Source organism: Terrapene carolina, unplaced genomic scaffold (assembly GCF_002925995.2).
Source record: "Terrapene carolina triunguis isolate 2854851 unplaced genomic scaffold, T_m_triunguis-2.0 Scaffold233, whole genome shotgun sequence".
Lineage (NCBI taxonomy): Eukaryota > Metazoa > Chordata > Testudines > Emydidae > Terrapene > Terrapene triunguis.
Genome location: NW_020664584.1, coordinates 7,275,584 through 7,293,651, shown reverse-complemented (window position 1 = coordinate 7,293,651; position 18,068 = coordinate 7,275,584). Strand labels below are relative to the sequence as shown.

The 18,068-nt window shown below is 47.8% G+C and overlaps 1 protein-coding gene across 1 annotated transcript in view; it reads left to right on the top strand.

Annotated features, from left to right (window-relative positions):
• The window catches only part of RALY (RALY heterogeneous nuclear ribonucleoprotein), a 52,399-nt gene that overhangs the window by 24,737 nt on the left and 9,594 nt on the right, over positions 1-18,068 (top strand). Inside the window, exons 4-6 of the mRNA XM_029912592.1 lie at positions 11,432-11,479; positions 13,636-13,796; positions 16,555-16,668. Of these exons, the coding sequence (XP_029768452.1) occupies positions 11,432-11,479; positions 13,636-13,796; positions 16,555-16,668 (323 nt within the window). The remainder of the gene's footprint in view (positions 1-11,431; positions 11,480-13,635; positions 13,797-16,554; positions 16,669-18,068) is intronic.

Below are 18,068 nucleotides of genomic sequence, written 5' to 3'. Positions count from 1 at the left end.
GCTTGTTTTTGCAAATTACTCAAAAGGAGTTATTCCAGATTTAAGCCATCATGGGCTATAATTAGAATTTGGCCTTCTGGGTTTGCGTTTAATGCAAGTCAGGGAAAATTGGGCCCTCTCTGCGTATGTGGCTGTACAGTAGACACAGAGGATCGAGAGCTTTTTATTTAATGTATACATATCACACATGTGGTCCATGATATCATTTGCCTCATTTCATGCAAGCATGGAACAGCTGCCATTTAGAGGGGGGGGGAAGATAATACAAAAACATTTGCTTCCCCCTAAATTAGGATCAAGTAAAAATTATGCTGGTCTGAATTCCAGGGCTAGCAGACCGATGACAGATTTAAACTTTGCTTTCAAGGCTGGAAACATTTATGACGTCGTACTGGAGAGCACTGAATCCCACCTTTTCAGTGGTATTTAGCTGTCATCATAGAATCATAGAATATCAGGGTTGGAAGGGACCTCAGGAGGTCATCTAGTCCAACCCCCTGCTCAAAGCAGGACCAATCCCCAACTAAATCATCCCAGCCAGGGCTTTGTCAAGCCAGACCCTAAAAACCCTAAGAAAGGAGATTCCACCACCTCCCTAGTGCTTCACCACCCTCCTAGTGAAAAAGTTTTTCCTAATATCCAACCTAAACCTCCCCCACTGCAACTTGAGACCATTACTCCTTGTTCTGTCAGCAACTTGAGACCATTACTCCTTGTTCTGTCATCATCTCTACCCCGATAAGTTATAAGATTTCAGATCCTGAAATCACAGGCCCTAATCTAAAGAAATACTAATTTAAACATTTTTAGATGTTTTGAAGAAGTTTTGGTTCTAATTTATAACATCAAGGACCATGTGTGGTAACTCAGATGCTGTGGCCACATTCAGATACCACAGTGATAGACAGATCAATGAGACAGACACACTCTAGTGGGATGTGACTTCACCACTCATGGCTAAAGCACACATCCAAAGCTCATGTCAATGCACATTTTATACCACCACATGCCATCATGTATTTTCTCTCCCCCTCCTATTCCTCCCACCAAGAACCAGCTGGTGCAAATTATTGTAGCTTTCAAAAAGGCAGTGAAGCTATGCCTATTTACACCAGCTAAGGATCTGGCCCCATATTGCTTTAGATTTTCAAATGGTCTCATTACCTATGCCTGCAAGAATTGAATCCGTTTGAATTTGGAAAATGCCTTCACTGTGCTCAGAAATCTGATAGAGGTGTGAACAGGGAGTTCACTGTTACTGAATGAGTGTGCGCAAAGACAGGTATGCTCACAACTATTGCACACAAAGTCAAGGAATCTCATTGGAAAATGAGTGTCAAAATATGGCCCAATCTTCCAGTTTGTCATATAACAAACCTCAAATGTTTCTTCTTACTGTAAGCGTTTTTGAACATACACATTGATTATCCAAATAAAATTGACCCAGGGCATTTTTGTGCCTTCATCCTGTCGCTCCCAATCCTTGTGTCTCTGCGAGTTTGTTGCTTGCCACTGCACACTGAGAAATGGACCAATGGTGGTGTATGTGACCAGAAACGGAACAGAATATCAGCAGCTAATGAAATCAGCTAGCCCTGTCCCTGACCTTTCCCAGGAAATCATCCTGTCCCATTCCCAGAGGTTGCTCTGGCTTGTATCTTGGGGAATGATGTGTTAATGGAATTGTTGGGAGATTTTATTTCTGCTTAACTAATGTAGTTGTTACAGTGTAGAAGCAAATCTTGGCACTGAAAACATCTTTGAGTGTCTCAAAAGTAGCCCAAAATGTGACAACCTATTTATGAGCTTAAAAAATAAACCGAAAACCGTAACTGCACCTTAGCGCTATCCATTGGAAAACAGTGGAATTGGCAATGGCAACTACATCTCTGCATTGTGAAGCATCAGACAAAACTGGAGAGGCAGACAAACCAAGATGGTGAGATCATAAGTGAGCGAAAGAGGTCGAGTGCAAAGAACTTCAGGGAATCGTGGGGTCAGTCCTAGAATTCACCAGCTCTGACGATTTGTGAGGTACACAAATGGAGACTAGGCTCCGACCCACCGCTCTCATTTTCACTTCCAATCTAAGCACAAGAGGAAACATCCTCCTGTTAGATTGGTCCACTCTGGAATAGTGCGCATTCCCCATGAAATTCACCCAGTGCAAGGCCCTCCAAACTGTTACAGTCCTCCTCCCCCCCCACTCCCATTGGGGCTGTGCCTGGGAGCTGCCGACCAAGTAGCCTCTCGGAGGTGCCTACACACCCATGCAGCCATAGGAAAGCTCTTCGTCCAAGCTCCACACAGCCGATCGTGGAGGGTGGTTACACAGAGTGGCGATGGACCTCGGGATCTGTGTTTATGCAACTCCCTTGGCCCCAAACACCATATGCACATGGCAAGAAGGGACTGAGGCCAGTATTCCAGCCCACAAATAGGAGTAACTGCCTTGCTGGCTATATAAAGAGGTGGACTCCAGTTCCCTCACCCTCCCATACTTCTCCCACAGCGTCCAGTTAGTTGGGGCGTGTCTTCACTACGGGCTAAATGGGCACCACTGCCGTCGATGTAGCAGGCATCGATTTAGTGGGTCTGGTGAAGACACGATAAGTCAATGGAGGAGTGCTCTCCCGTCAATTTAAATTAATCCACCTCAATGAGAGGCAGAAGCTATGTTGATGGGAGAGCATCTCCCGTTGACATAGCACGGTGTAGACACCGTGTTAAGTCGATGTTACGTTGACTTAAGTTACGTAACTTAACTAGCCTAACTTAGACCAAATTACACCAGTACTGTAGACAAGGCCTTAGTCTTTATGTAGGAGAAGGGACTTTCATGCCATATGTGTGGAACTAATGGAGCTCAGCAGCGAAATCAACTCAAGACTACCAAAGTATCTGATACTTTCTCTCCTACTGGAATAATTCTGACACTACAACAGTTAATACAGGGAGTAAATCAGCACAGCATGCCACTTCTCACTGCCTGCGATGTGCCCTCAGATGGGTCACTAAATGTGCAACCGCTCAGGTTCACACCTGCAGGTCAGTTACATTCTCAAAAAAGGTATCATGAGTTTTGCAGGTGCAAAATGAACCCACAAGGCTAAAACGATTCTCTCCTCAGTCCCTTTTAACTTGCCAGTCATGAACCTGTGTGGATCATAAATAATAAATAAGTTATTTAGTGATTTAAAGCTGAAAAAAGGAATAGGACCTGAGACTATGCCTATCATAGCATTCCAGAATGGTACTGGCTCTCTCTCTTAAATAGTGTACGTATTACTTTTTAAAGGCTATATAGCCCTCTTTGTTACCTACTGATTGGAAAATTGCAACAATTATCCCTGAACATAAGGGGAATCATGAGCTGTGAAATTACCGAGTGCACAACTTGCAGCTAAACAGCTCAATCTAGGGCACAAGACAACACTCTTAATCAGTGCAGTTTGCAGTTAGATTTAAAATATATGTTGGATGCACTGAGACCAGTTTCTGGAGATGCTTTTTAGGGTACCCATGCCCACATTCTCAGCATCTCGCAAGAGGTGCCAAAGGCCCAGATCTTCTAAGGTATTTGGTGCCTAACTCCCATGGAAGTAAGGTGCCTAAATACCTTTGAGTCTCTGCTAAGCGTGTTAGCAATGAGCTGATGGGGATGTCTGCACATCAGCAAATAAGAGTTTTGAATTCTTTATCTGCTGAGCTAATGAGAGCATGATGCTATAAGGTGCCAAACAGCTCACAAGATCAGGCTCCTTCACTCCAGGTTAAGCCAACTTTCAATTGTTAAATGGCCAGGTTCAAGATTCATAGCCAGGTTACAGTTGAGGAAGGTCCGTCTATTTCCTCATTTACATTATAGACCTCCCTACTGGGGCAGAATTCACAGAGCCCACATGAGGTCTATGCAGCTTTAGGGTTGGATTTAGGTACCTACCTATTGGCAGCATGTCTGATAGCAGATGATCCTATGAGGCACAAACACAGTCTCTCCCATCTCCAGCGTTTGTACCGTTGTTTGAGCTACTCAAGGGCAGTTAGCACTCGGAATGCTACTTCATCTGCAGTTCTGATCACAGGGTTAAAATGGGATTCCATGAGAGTAAACACCAGGAGAGCCACATGAAAATCTCTGGACTAGCCCAGTTTCCTTCCATTGGTCACTGGGTTGTGGCAGGCAGGTGTTGAAAATGGCATTTACCCACGTTGAGACCAGACCAACTCCCCATCCCACCCTAAAGTTTGACTCTCAGCATTCGAGAGAATAATGGTCTGGTTTTCAGCCCAGCCTTTATCCAGCTTCTGTTTTTACTCCCACCTATTTATAGATGTCAATGACCTTGACTGCACCTGCAAATCAGGTATGTAAATATCAAAACATCAATTGTACCTGCAAATAATGAGGTGCAAAATTTTGCTCATAAATATTTCCACCACCAAAATGGGAGGGTTTCCAAATCTGCCCTTCCATCTCTAATAACCAAAATGGCACTGAGAGGGGTTCATCACTGAAAACAATATTTCAACGTTTAGCACAGGCCACTTAAAACACCAGTTTACTGGTCTGACAATTCTAAGATAGGCATAAGTCTTTACAAATGTGTTGTCTTTGGCATTAGAAAAGGCATCCGCTTCCTTCCCCTTCCTTCCCCTTCCCCTTCCTTCCAGCTGGCTGTGGTAGGGCAGATCCATAAGTGTTTTAGACAGGGATTATCCAAAAATACACAATTCTGATTCTGAGAATGAGTCATATAGGCGCTCCAATGCCAGAGGGATGAGAATGGTATGATGGATCGATGGATGAGAAAGAAAGAAAGAAAGAAAGAAAGAAAGAAAGAACTGACTTGGCAAACACTATGGAAACAGTATAGTTTATTGGTTAAAACATCAGACCACCTGCATTCTATTGCTCATTCTGCCCCTGACTCATTGCATACAGGGCAAGTCAGGGTTTTACAAAGACTTCTCTTGGGATGGGCTAGTGTAACAATATTAGCTACCAAGGAGAGAGAACATTGTCTCCTTACAGAGAAGAATGACGAGATATGTTTATGTAGTGCCTGGCTCCCGACCTTGGCTCCACGGATTACACAGATTATTTCCCTTCAATGAATAATGCACTGTCAAGTTACGCTGTGTTGTGTTCTAAGTTATTAATCAGGACCACTCATCCCTCAGGGGAGAGACTCTGAATAAAGAAAGAGGAGCAACAGGTATTTTATGCAGTATCCCCAAGTGAAAATCAGGGGCTGAACGGTAACCATTTAACAAAGGGAGGGCTCCTGCCCTTTCACTAGTACATATGTAGAAATGATGATGTTATTTTAAGCACTGGAACTGAGTCCCCCTAGCTGCTCCCCTCCTTGGGAGGAGACTTGATTAGGCCCATCAACAAAATAGGCTCAAGTCCTACAATCAGATCCACATGAGCGGCCCCTGTGCATATGTGGAACCCATACGGCCCTTAGTTCTGTCTGCCTGGTTCTGACCACAAGATCAGGGCCTTAGAGGAACACTAATTCAGAGCGAGCTTCGAGGACATGATTAGTAACTAAAGGTACTAAAGGCTTGCAGCGATCTGAGAGGAGCAGCGAAAAATCAACTGGGCAGGAAAGGAGAGAAGCAAGAATGATTCAAAGAGGTGCTGAGTTTACCGGACTTTCTGCCTCCTGTGATTCCCAGTATAACCTCCCTTCCTCCCTTCCTCTACCCCAGCCACTGGTCTGGCACTGAGCATGCACATGGAATGAATTACTGTGGTGACTAAAGAGCGTGATTTCTCTGGGTTGGAGTTATGGGGCCATGCAGAGATGCTACCACCTGCCTCCATAGCCTATGGATGGTGGGAACATTTCCCTCTGTAGAGTCACCCGTCTCCTAAACTTTGTGAACAGGATCCCAGCAAGAGCTGGTGTGATTGAAATCTGCTTTGACTGCCAGGTACAGAAAGGTGTCCAGGGAGAAGAACACAGATCATCTTGTAGGTAGGGATGGGAAGATGCTGGAATAGGTGATTTTTCTATATGAGCGCAATAGACAGACTTCCTCCAGGTCTGTTCAGCACTGGGGGTAGATGGTTAAAATTCACTGGTAGTAACCACTTATAAATCATGTGCTGTGAGGACACAATCTGTGGGCCAGGTTCTCAGCCATGCCACACTCTGCTGCTGAAAAGAGGGTGAGGTCAAAGCCTCTTACCACGCCAATGTTTTTAGCCATAGTTAGTGGTGTGGTAAATAGTTGTTGAATGGACACAGCCTAGCTTTGTAAGGTACTTTGTTGTGGGCCATCATCTGTGTTCATCCCATCCATGATCATGGACCACTACAGCTAATTCAGTAAGGACAAATGCAAAGTACTCCACTTAGGAAGGAACAATCAGTTGCACAAATACAAAATGGGAAATGACTGCCTAGGAAAGAGTATTGCGGAAAGGGATCTGGGGGTCCTAATGGATCACAAGCTAAATATGAGTCAACAGTGTAATGCTGTTGCAGAAAAAGCAAACATCATTGTGGGATGTATTAGCAGGAGTGTTGTAAGCAAGACACGAGAAGTAATTCTTCCGCTCTACTCCGCGCTGATTAGGCCTCAACTGGAGTATTGTGTCCGGTTCTGGGCGCCACATTTCAGGAATGATGTGGACAAATTGGAGAAAGTCCAAAGAAGAGCAACAAAAATGATTAAAGGTCTAGAAAACATGACGTACGAGGGAAGATTAAAAAGATTGGGTTTGTTTAGTCTGGAAAAGAGCAGACTGAGGGGGGACATGCTAACAGTTTTCAAGTACATAAAAGGTTGTTACAAGGAGGAGGAGGGAGAAAAAATTGTTCTCCTTAACCTCTGAGGACAGGACAAGTAATATTGGGCTTAAATTGCAGCAAGGACGGTTTAGGGGACATTAGGAAAAACTTCCTAACTGTCAGGATGATTATGCAGTGGAATAAATTGCCTAGGGAGGTTGTGGAATCTCCATCATTGGAGATTTTTAAGAGCAGGTTAGACAAACACCTGTCAGGGATGGTCTAGATAATAGTCTTACTATGAGTGCCAGGGACTGAACTAGATGACCTCTCGAGATCCCTTCCAGTCCTACGATTCTATGATTCTATGAAACCTTCCATCTCAGAGAGCAGAATCTGAAACCCCAGTGAGCACTGCCCCACTGACTGCAATCTGTTTCCCAAACCTTCCCTGAACCACAAACCTCATGGCGCCTCCAGCCCCCCCAAACAGAGGAGTGCTCCAGGTACCCCCAAGACAGACGCTGGGTCTCCTGTGTGATAGCGCAGAGTGTTGTTGTGGAGACACAAGAGGACATTGGGAGCACAGATGAATGAACCTCTGCCGGAATATTTTTTTATTTTATTCAGCCTGGTTCACCTCTCCCTACTTAAAGTGATATTGTTAGTCAACAGCATAGTCGCTGCTTTCTCTGTGGATGTGTTAATAAGCAGCACAGCGGGTACGCACCTGATACATTTGGCAGCAGCTGTGTTTTACCTGGATGATCCTGGTACATTCAGCAGCTGCATTTTCCTTGCTGTGCCATGGACGTTAGCATGCCGGGATATCTGGCCTGAGCAAAGCAGTCACTGTCTCTGAAGTGCTTTGAAAGTCCTCTGCGCTTCTTGAGTGTTTTCCCCTGTCTTGTGAAAAACAGCTGCAGTGTGGAGAGAATGTTATCGAGTCTCCAGGGTGTACTAACGGCAAGAAATGTAATATTTACACCTCTGGGGTGCACATGCACATATTCTCTCTCTCTCTCTCTCTCTCTGGCCAAGCAAACCACCACATCTTGATCGAAATTCAGGCCTAAGAAAACAGCATCAGTTTGGTTCTGATGACCATGGGCGGTATCCCAGCAGGAGAAACAGTGTCTTAAACTTCCTTTTAGCTGCCGCTGCCCCTTACTCATCCTCCCACCCGGAGTAAATCAGAGCAGCTCTAGTGATGTCAAAGGAACTAGGCTAGTTTACATCAGCTGGGAATCTAGCCCAAAGTGCCTGGCTTGTTCCTCTGGGGATGTCTTGATACATGAAGAATACAGGAAGGAAGTGCCCAGATCCCACTGGAATTCAAAAGGAGTTGGGTATCTAACTACCTTAGGCTCCTTGGACAATACCAGCCTGTGTCCATATGGTTCCAGTGTGACAGACTGCCGAATCCTATTGCTTTCCTGTTTCACAAGCCTCACACTTATTTACTCTCTCAATGAGCCCAGCAGGGAGGACTGAGTAACGCAGAAACATGGGGAATTAGATGCTAGGGAGAGATGCTGAAGCACGTGAGTGCAGGAGTGTAACCAAGGCCACAGGCAACGAGATCCTGGACTCTCCTCTATTTCCCTTCGCTCACACTGTGGCTCGTCTACAACTGAAACGCTACAGAGGTGCTGCTGTAGCGCTTCAGTGTGGACACTATGTACGCCGACAGGAGGGGCTCTCCCATCGGTGTAGTTAAACCATCTCCCTGAGAGGTGGTAGATAGGTCGATGGAAGAATTCTTCTTGACCTAGTATTGTCTACACAGGGACTTAGGTTGGCTTAACTACGTCGCTTGGGGTGTGGATTTTTCACACCCTTGAGCGACATAGCCAGGTCAAGCTAGTGTAGACCAGCCCTAGAACTAACTTAGTCCACAAACTCTTGCTGAAACTAGGGACAGAATGTTTTGAAAGGAGGTTTTCAGATAAGCATCCAGAAGTTCAGGTGTTTCTCCAAAACTCTGCAGTCTAGAAGGAGGGCTGGAAATCTTAGACAGACAGGGCCGGATAAAGGTAACCTGGGTCCCTCCTGACACCACAACACAGGACCCCCCAAAGTCCTGTCCCAGAGAGGCAATGCCATGGGGCCCTCTTTTCTCCGCCAAGGATTAGCAACTGGGGCTTCCCAATACTTGCAGCTGGAGTAAATCTGCTTGGGTAGGAGGGATAGGCCAGCAGGACTTTTCTTCCCCTGTCACACACAGAGTTCTTTGTTAGGGTCGTGTTGGCAGGACCTCTCAAAGTAGTGAGCAGTTCACACCTCACAGTGCTGTTGTGTCAGGCTGCCTGCAGACTCAGGCAGACATCATTGCATCAGATACACTCAGGTTACATTTTCAAGCTTTTATTCACAACAAGGAGGGCTAGAAACTTATTGTTTTAAGTGGAGCTAAAATTATGATGTAATCCTGTGACTTCAGAAGCTGGGGCCTTAGACACAGGGCTGGACACAGGGCTGTAAATGTTATGCCTTAATTCAGCCCTGAGAATAGACTAGTGTCCATCGGAGATGGGTACCACTGAGGACAGGGAGTATTTCTGATCATGGTTCGAACCAGTAATTGCAGAGCCATGTTGCAAAGAAAACAACAAGTTAACCATGCTTTGAACTTCTGAAAGAACTTGGGCTGGTTCTGAACGTGGGATGACTGCTCGGATTGGCTCCCACTTTACCCAGCCTCATACTCTAGCTAAAGCACTTATGTTTTCCATAGTGCGGGTGTAGAAGTGCACATTTGCTTTTCCATACAGGCCCACCCCAACCTGCACATGCTACTCAGACAATGCTCAGGCACCGATTGGGTGGGCACAAAGTGCATGGATGCTTTGGCATGAACACTTATGCAGTGAGTCCTTGCTGGAGTGCTGGGATGCAGGCTGGGGTGTTGTGCTGCAAGCACATGCCACAGCAGACAAGCATCCTGTCCAGTGCATTCAGCTCCCCAGCCTCCCTCCTCCCAAGTACAGATCACCCTCCCAACTCTGACCTACCTGACTAGTATAGACAGACAGCCACGTTCATCCTTCTTCCCCTGTGCAGACATTGCCTGTGTGTGTTGTCTCTGGGGGAACTGACTTCATGCTATGTAGAAACTAAGCAGATGGTCTGCCTGGTAAGGAAAACTGCCTGCCTAGTATTTCCCATGACGTGGGGAGGAAAGAAGCGTTTAGAAGTGGGCCTTGTCTTTGAGGAGCTGTAGCTCCCAGCAGACGCTGCTGGAGAAAGCGAAGAGGAGGATTATCAGAGAAAAGGTCAATATCATTTATAAAGGTATTAGGAGCAGGTGTAATGAGGGTGCTGGAGCAGAACTGCATGTCCTCAATAATAAGCATTATACGTATTAAAATAGCAGGGACAAAGGCTGAGGAAGGAAATTGAAATTGATCCATGTTAAGGCTAAACATGGCAAAGGGCAGCTGTGCAGTAAAGTGCAGGCCTGGAGAGAGATGCCGGAGCCACCAGGACCAGCTTGGGAGAGGGTACATAATCTCTTAGGCAGAAGAGCAGGGAGGTCTGCCCAGAGCAGCGGACGCAAAGGGGGAGAATAAACACAAAACCAGTGGAAAACTGGCTTGAACTCCTAAGAGGGGGTTACTCAGAGCCAGCCCTAGAAGGGAGGGGCTGTGCAGGAGGAGGCTATTGCACCAGCTGGGGAGAACCTGAGATGAGAAAGAGAGGCTAGATAAGCAGACGGCGCAACCTACATATTTCTTTCCCAGACCAGGCTGTGCTGACCCAGATCCTTCTGATCTGGGAGAAGTCAACCCACCAGCGAATGCTGAACCTGATTCAGAGCTCACTTGCACCAATTTTACACTGGGGTAACTCCAATGACTTTAATAACGTCACCTCTGATCTACACCCATGTAAGTGAGGGCAGAATCAGTTCCTAATAGCTCATATGCAGAGAGATTGAAAAGACTGGGATTGTTTATTTGACAGGAGATGAGTCAGAGGCATCATGATAGTAGTACATAGAATAATGAAGAGGACAGAGCAGGCAGATTGGGAACTTCTGCTCTTCCTGTCTCACAAGAACAATGGGACCTTCAGTGAAACTGAAAAGTGGCAAATTCAAAACCGATGAAAGGAAATTCTTTTCCACGCAATGCATAATTAGCCTGTGGAACTCGGTGCCACACTATGACGCTGAGGCAAATAACTCAACAAGGTGGTTATTTGGTTAGCACGAACACCCAGAGTTACAACAGTGAATGCAGACAAACAGTTCTGGAGGGGATAAAAACGTCACATTTCAGGATTTAACCCAGTCTAACTGGTAGGGATTAGGAGGAGCCCTTTATGGGGGTAGATTATCCCACAACTGCCTGCCTATTATGGGGTTCTTAAACCTTCATATGAAGCAACTGGTGCTGGTCACTGTCAGAGCCAAGAACTGGGCTTTATGGAGCCCAGGTCTGATCCAATCTGGCAGATCCTGTGTTCCTATGCTCCAGAACCTGCCCACTGTGACAGATGATTGGTTACATTCACACTTGTAAAGCACGGCTCTAGAATATGATGAAGCTAAAGGGTTGGGATTTTTAACTACATAAAATGTTTCATTTGAGGTCATTGGACAGCATGAACAGATTAATTACAATAGTGATAGTAACAATGCTAATTAATCAGAGCTTTCCGTCTTCTTGTCTCTACAGTGGATACGACTTTGACTATGACTACTACAGAGATGACTTCTACGACAGGTGAGCGGAGGAGCGATACGCCAGCAGCGCTGTATTCTGTGTATGCTTCTCCATGAGCCACAGCCCAAAACGCTGTGCAGAGTAGAATAAAGAACAGCACAGCTGGGGGAGAGAGGCTTTGCAAAGGCGAGGCAGTGGGAGAAAAGAGGAGTTTTCAGGGAGGTACAGGAGACAGGAGCACCACCAAGTGGGGTGAGACTGAGAGGTGGCCATGCGAGATAAGCAGAAGGAGCAGGGAAGAGGTGAGAGAAGGAGCCACCTCCATGTTTCCTTCCCAGACCAGACTGAGCTAGATGGTTCTGAGCTGGGTCAAGTCAACCCATCCTTGGAAATGGGGGGGCATGGTATGTGGATGAATACCACACAAGAGGGGTGTTGGATGGGAAGGTGGAAAGGGGGTGAATATCACACTCCACTCTAGAAATCAGTGAGGGAAGGACAAACAGACCAAAATATGTCCCTGTCTCCGGTCTGTAACTTTCAATGTGCTGCTTTCCTCAGGCAGGGACTGCTGCAGGGCCATGAGTGCCCCCGCAACTTCCACTGACTTCATTCATGCCCCCAGGTCCTCACAGGATCAGTCCCTCTGTGTCTTGGAGCGCAAAGCTGCTCAGCAGACAGGTGGGAGGGTGTGTTTTTCTAAATGGCAACGCTGGGGTGATGTTCCCCCCTGTGCAGAGACAGCACAAGGCCTAGGAACCACTTAGGAGCCCTTCAGCAGCAATGTAAAAGAAGCCGAGCTGAGACTGGGCCTTTGGTTTTTTGGGTCCCTCTGTTACTCTCTGTGATTTCCAGAAAGGTGTGTAACGTTCACCGTCAGTGGCGCCGAGACCTTGTGCTGGCTGTCTGCACGGGCAGGGAGGGAGTTTCACCCTCAGGCATGGAGCTGAACCCCCTCTCGGGAATAAAGATTCTGGGATCAGCAATTAACGAACACTTTAGCCCAACACCACACGGAGCAGGGCAGACTCCAGTTTGCTCTGCTGGAGCTGCATTGGTTCCGCAGGGAGACCAAGGAGCAAACGCCTGTTCGCGTCAGTAAAGGAAGCGGCTAGGACTCCTAAACAGATCCGTTGAGTTTCTACATAGTGGGCTCTGTGGCTATGCCCGGGCTGCCGTCCAGCCTTCCTCAGCTGCCTGCCTTCCCCTTCCCCTCGCACTGCCTCTCAGGTTGCCATCCCCCCACCGGGCCTTGGGGAGTCCTGTTATCCTTGGCCTGCTCAGCGCTGCTGAAGCTAGTGGCTACTCATGTTGAAAAGATGCCACTTGGCTGGAGGGGAATGGTTTGGAGGCAGAGAGGAGGGAACAGGGCATCCACCTGTCTGGATGTAGCCTTGATAAATGTCCTGGCATCCCCTCTGCTTGTGTCAAATCTCACAACAGCAGAGGCCAGGCCAGGCCATGGACAATCTCAAAGGTCACTTGCCCCCTCCGTCCTGCCAGCTCCCTGCGACACGGGGTATAAACAGGGATGGCTGGGAGGTTGGGGGGAGGGGAGAGGAACTGCAAAGGAAGGAGAAGGGGAAGAATGGAAGGGGGGAGAGGAACCTAAGGTCCTTCCCCTGTAAGTGCACCCCAGCCCTTACAGGGTCCTGACCCCCTCAATTATTTCTGAGAACAAAAACCTTCAGGGGCAGGGTAACAAAACACAGTAAATAACAGACCACCTGCGGTTAGCGAGAGTGATCTCAGCATGCAGAGAAACTGCCAGCATAAGGGCTGAAACGTGTACAGTCAAACTGTGTGCCAGAGTCCTGGCTCCTTTCTGTCACTAAGCAGGGTGTTTGCAGTGGTGATGTAGCCATGTTCGTCCCAGGGTACTAGAGAGACAAGGTGGGTGAGGTAATACCTTCTATTGGACCAGCTTCTGTGGGTGAGAGAGACAAGAAGATCTCTGGGTAAGCTCGAAAGCTTGTCTCTCTCTCACCAACACAAGTCTGTCTAATAAAAGATATCACCTCCCCCACCTTCTCTCACTACTCACGGTGTCATGCAGCGGCTGTTCGTTTGTGTGTAGCGGCAGCAACCTCTAGTGGCATGATTATGTACCATTCCCCTTTGTGGCTCTTGCTAGCCTATCTCCCAAGTCCCGTTTCATGCTGAAAGTGTGGCTTTCACTCCACTGTTTGCAGACTGTAACCTGTTTTGACACACAGGCTTTTCGAGTATCGAGGCCGGGTCTCTCCTGTCCCCAGGGTGGTTCCTGTGAAGCGTCCCCGGGTGACCATCCCCTTAGTCCGACGCGTAAAAGCAACGCTCCCCATCAAACTTTTCGCCAGATCAGCCGCCATTGCAAACAGCTCTGCCAAATTAAAATGTGAGTATTATGTATGCAGCTAGATCAAATACAAGGGACAAGGTGCAAACATCCCATCAAATCACCTGTATGTCCCGATCACTGAGTGCACTAAAACAGGCACAGTAGATTATAAAACGCTGCCCCGCTGAGAAACTCCAAGCGTTTCCCAAGTTCTGATCAATTAAGCCTCACAGCCCCCTTGTGAGACAGGTGAATGTTATTATCCCCATGCTACAGATGGGGAAACTGAGGCATGGAGATGGAAAGCAACTTGCCCTAAATCATTGGACAAGTCACTGATAGAGCTGGGAATAGAACCCGGGTGTCCTACCTCTCAGTCCCATGCTCTACCCATTAGATTGTGCTTCCTCCTTAATTACACTAAGTAAATACACCCAGAGCTGACCCAGAATTCAGAGCAGGGTGCTCATTCTTTGGAAGAGCAAGGGTCATATTGGTAATTTGTCAGGAGCCCAGGGACAAATTACCACAGATTAAAATAAAATATAAAAATACGTAAACCTAATATTCAGAGTGACTGAATGGGTCTTTGGCTCAGATCACCAGTAAAACGAGCTGTACCTGCTCACATATAACGGCACCTGCAATAATAGGGAGCAGGTGGCTGGGAACGATAAGGCGGCAGCATTGTTTATTACTGAGATCAGGGCAGCAGAACTCAGAAGAACTGGGTTCTGTTCTTAATTCTGCCACTGGCCTACTGCGTGACCTTGGGCAAGTCAGTTTCCCTGTCCTGTGCCTCAGTTTCCCCATCTGTAACATGGGGATAATGACACCAACCTACTTTGTAAGGAGCTGCAAGATCTCTGGATGAAATGCAGTGTGTATACAGGCAAGCCCTTCTAATTCACACTTGGCTATTTTGCATACCCCATCACTCACACTCATAAAGTCAGTCTCACCCCAGCTCTCAACCCAGACTCATTGGCACAGATCTATAATGAGGCCTCATATTCCTGAGACCTTTACACAATATACCATGCAACATGTACTGTGAAGTCTTCTAAATAATTAATGTTCCGCTGCTTTTCCAAACAAACCAAGGACGAATACTCAGGGATGCGCTGACCTTCCTTTCTTTTAAATCCTGTTGTTTCACTTTCACTCACCGATATACAGTCAGTAGTTGATAAGAGGTGAATTAAGAGAAGCTAGCAAGGTTCTGAGTCGTACAAAGGGTGAAATCCTGGGAGTCAGTGGTTCCCATTGACTTCAGTGGGACTAGGATTTCACCCAAAGGATTACAAGGAGCTATGGTAAATGTATACCCGCTGAAATGACCATGCACCTGGAGTCTGTGGATAAGGCCAAGATACCGGGATTACACATCCCGGTTAGGAATAGCACAGCCACCTGCTGACAGGTTTGGGTGAAATAAACCAAAATCAGGGGGGCAAACATTGCTACAAGTTGGGTAAGGTACAAAATGTGACCCTCCAGATACCTGCTCCAGGGGCACCAGCATGTAGGTCTTGGGCCTCTCACTGCCCTAAGGTGACTGGCAGCAAGTGGGTCCTGTCATAATCAGCCCAAGCCTTCTCACTGGTCTCCAAAGGGAAGGGGTGAAGATGCAGGCTGGATTTTCAACGGCTCTGCCTCAAATAGACGTACTAAATGTGCAACTGCGTCTGTTACACCCTCCAGATTTGCTGGCAGTGCATTTGTGCATGCCATTTGGGTAGCTGTGCACCTCTCCTGTTGGTGTGCACAGCTGCCCAGTTGCTCACACATATGCCCATTGGCACATGCCAACGCAGGCTCTGCGTATACAGATCCAACATCCAAAGTCAGTTTGGGACTTTGTAATTGTCCTGGAACGTGGACTTGCAGGCCTGCGCTGGGAACATCAGCAGGCTCCTGTGAGTTCTGGTATGGACAGCAGCAGCCCCGCTCCCAGACTCTGCTGGCACAAGCGATCAAAGCTCTGTGTGCAGGAATGGGACACTGTAATTTGTTCCGAGAAAGGAATGTTACTGTGCTACTGGCTAGTGGCTGGGAATGGGGAGTGTAACATGGAGACTGAGGAGAGCGCTGCTAGCCAGGAACTGTTTGAGCCTTACAACGGTGGTTCCCAGCTCATGCTGGCTTCATACCAGTTCCACCCAGGCCTCAGCTTAACCTCCTGTCTCCCCCTTGTTGTTGGTACCATGTCGCCCAAGGGCATGGTCAGTAACTTACAGCAGGCAGTGAAGCACGTCAGGAAGGCAGGCCAGAGGAGAAGGGAGCGGGTTACTGCTGGGACAACAAAGGGGCGATGGGCTTTTCCCAGAAGTCTCAACCTGTCCCACTTGTCAGTAGTCTGTGTTTCTTGGAAAGGGCCCCCGGCGTTCCACCCGGCCCCCAGTGAATGGAGCAGGCCGGCAAGCAGCCCCAGGATTTCTGTGCAATGGGTTTATGTGTGTGCATAATATTTAGACAGTTACAACAGCCTCCAGCTCTAACTCCTGTTGGGAGTGCATTGCTGGCTGCCCCAGTTATATCCATCTCATTTCCTAATATGTCCCATTTAAGCAGTCCCCACCCCATCTCTTCAGTGACACAGAACAGTTCCCAAGTAGACACCCCAGATTATCCCTGATTGCATTCCCCCCGTCCCAGTCTCTGGGAGATTTCCACATTGTTGCTGTGGCTGCCAAGCTCTGTTAGGGTTTTGTGACTAATCCTAAATCTTTTTTTTTTTAAAAACCAATCAAACGCTAATATGTAAAATAACAACGTGGAATAAAGCCTGTCTTTCTCCCTCTCTTCTTTGAAGTGAAATGCAATGAGCTGCAGACAATCAAAACCGAGCTGACACAGATCAAATCCAACATTGATGCTCTTCTGGGCAGATTGGAGCAGATTGCTGAAGAACAGAAATCATCCACAGGTCAGTTAACTGCACATAATGGCACTGAAAGAGGGCAAGGAGCTCTAATGCAGAGCAGTCCATTTCAAAACCAGTTATTTCAACTTTGCAGGCCATTCTTTGGGCGCTTGAGGCCTGTATTCTTGTATTCAGGGCCGGCTCCAGGCACCAGGCAACCAAGCTGGTGCTTGGGGCGGCACCTGGAGGGGGGCGGGGCGGCGCTCCGGCCGCCAGGGAGAGCGGGGCCACAGCCGGGGCTCGCCGCCCTGCCCCCGGCGCTCTGGCCGCCGGAGGGGGGGGGAGCCGAGCCCCCGCCGGGGCTCTGGCCGCCGGGGGGAGAGCGGAGCCCCCGCCTGGGGCGGCAAAAAAGCCAGAGCCGGCCCTGCTTGTATTGGCTGTTACTTTAAATTATTACCCCATTGGATCACCACTTTCCAACATGCTGTTATTGTGTGTTTATATAGCACCTAGCGCAGGGTTTCTCAAACAAGGGTCACCGCTTGTGTAGGGAAAGCCCCTGGCGGGCCGGGCCGGTTTGTTTACCTGCCCCGTCCGCAGGTTCGGCCGATCGCTGCTCCCACTGGCCGCGGATCGCTGCTCCGGGCCAATGGGAGCTGCTGGAAGCGGTGGCCAGTAAGTCCCTCGGCCCGCGCCGCTTCCAGCAGCTCCCATTGGCCCGGAGCAGCGATCCGCAGCCAGTGGGAGCCGCGATCGGCCGAACCTGCGGACGGGGCAGGTAAACAAACCGGCCCGGCCCGCCAGGGGCTTTCCCTACACAAGCGACAACCCTTGTTTGAGAAACCCTGACCTAGAGCATGTTGAGTGCACTACAGACCAAAATGGAGATGAGGTGCCTGCCCGGAGGAGTTTGAAATCCATATTTCTGCTAAATGATGAAATTGTCGCACACAGTGTTTTTGCGTGTTTCTGGTGTAAATTCCGTTTTGCCTGAAATTGAAACCCACAACTTTGTGGGATTTATGCTTCAGAATCGACCCATGTCTGAGTGAAGACTCAATCCATGCTCACTCAAAAGTTGTCCTATTTCAAGTAAAAAAGGAAGGGAAAAAAGAAATGGTATGCTCCCCCCCACCCCCGCCCCATCCACAGATCTGGACCCCCTTAAAAATCACAACCAAACATGGTAAATCTTGATTCTGAAATCCAGCGCTGCCAACCCCAAGGGTTTCAGAAAGCATGTCGGGTCCCCAGAAATCATGAGCTTGACTTTTAAATCATGAAATTTCAAAAATAATGAATTGGGGGGCAGGAGTTCCTAGTTTTCTGGTTTCTGAGCCCTGGGGATACACTAGTATCATGTTTTCAAGCTTTTCTATGCAACCAAGATGGCTAGAAACAAACTTTCCACTTTAAAAGAAAACAGATACTCACATATGGCCAAATATTTAAAGGCATTTAGG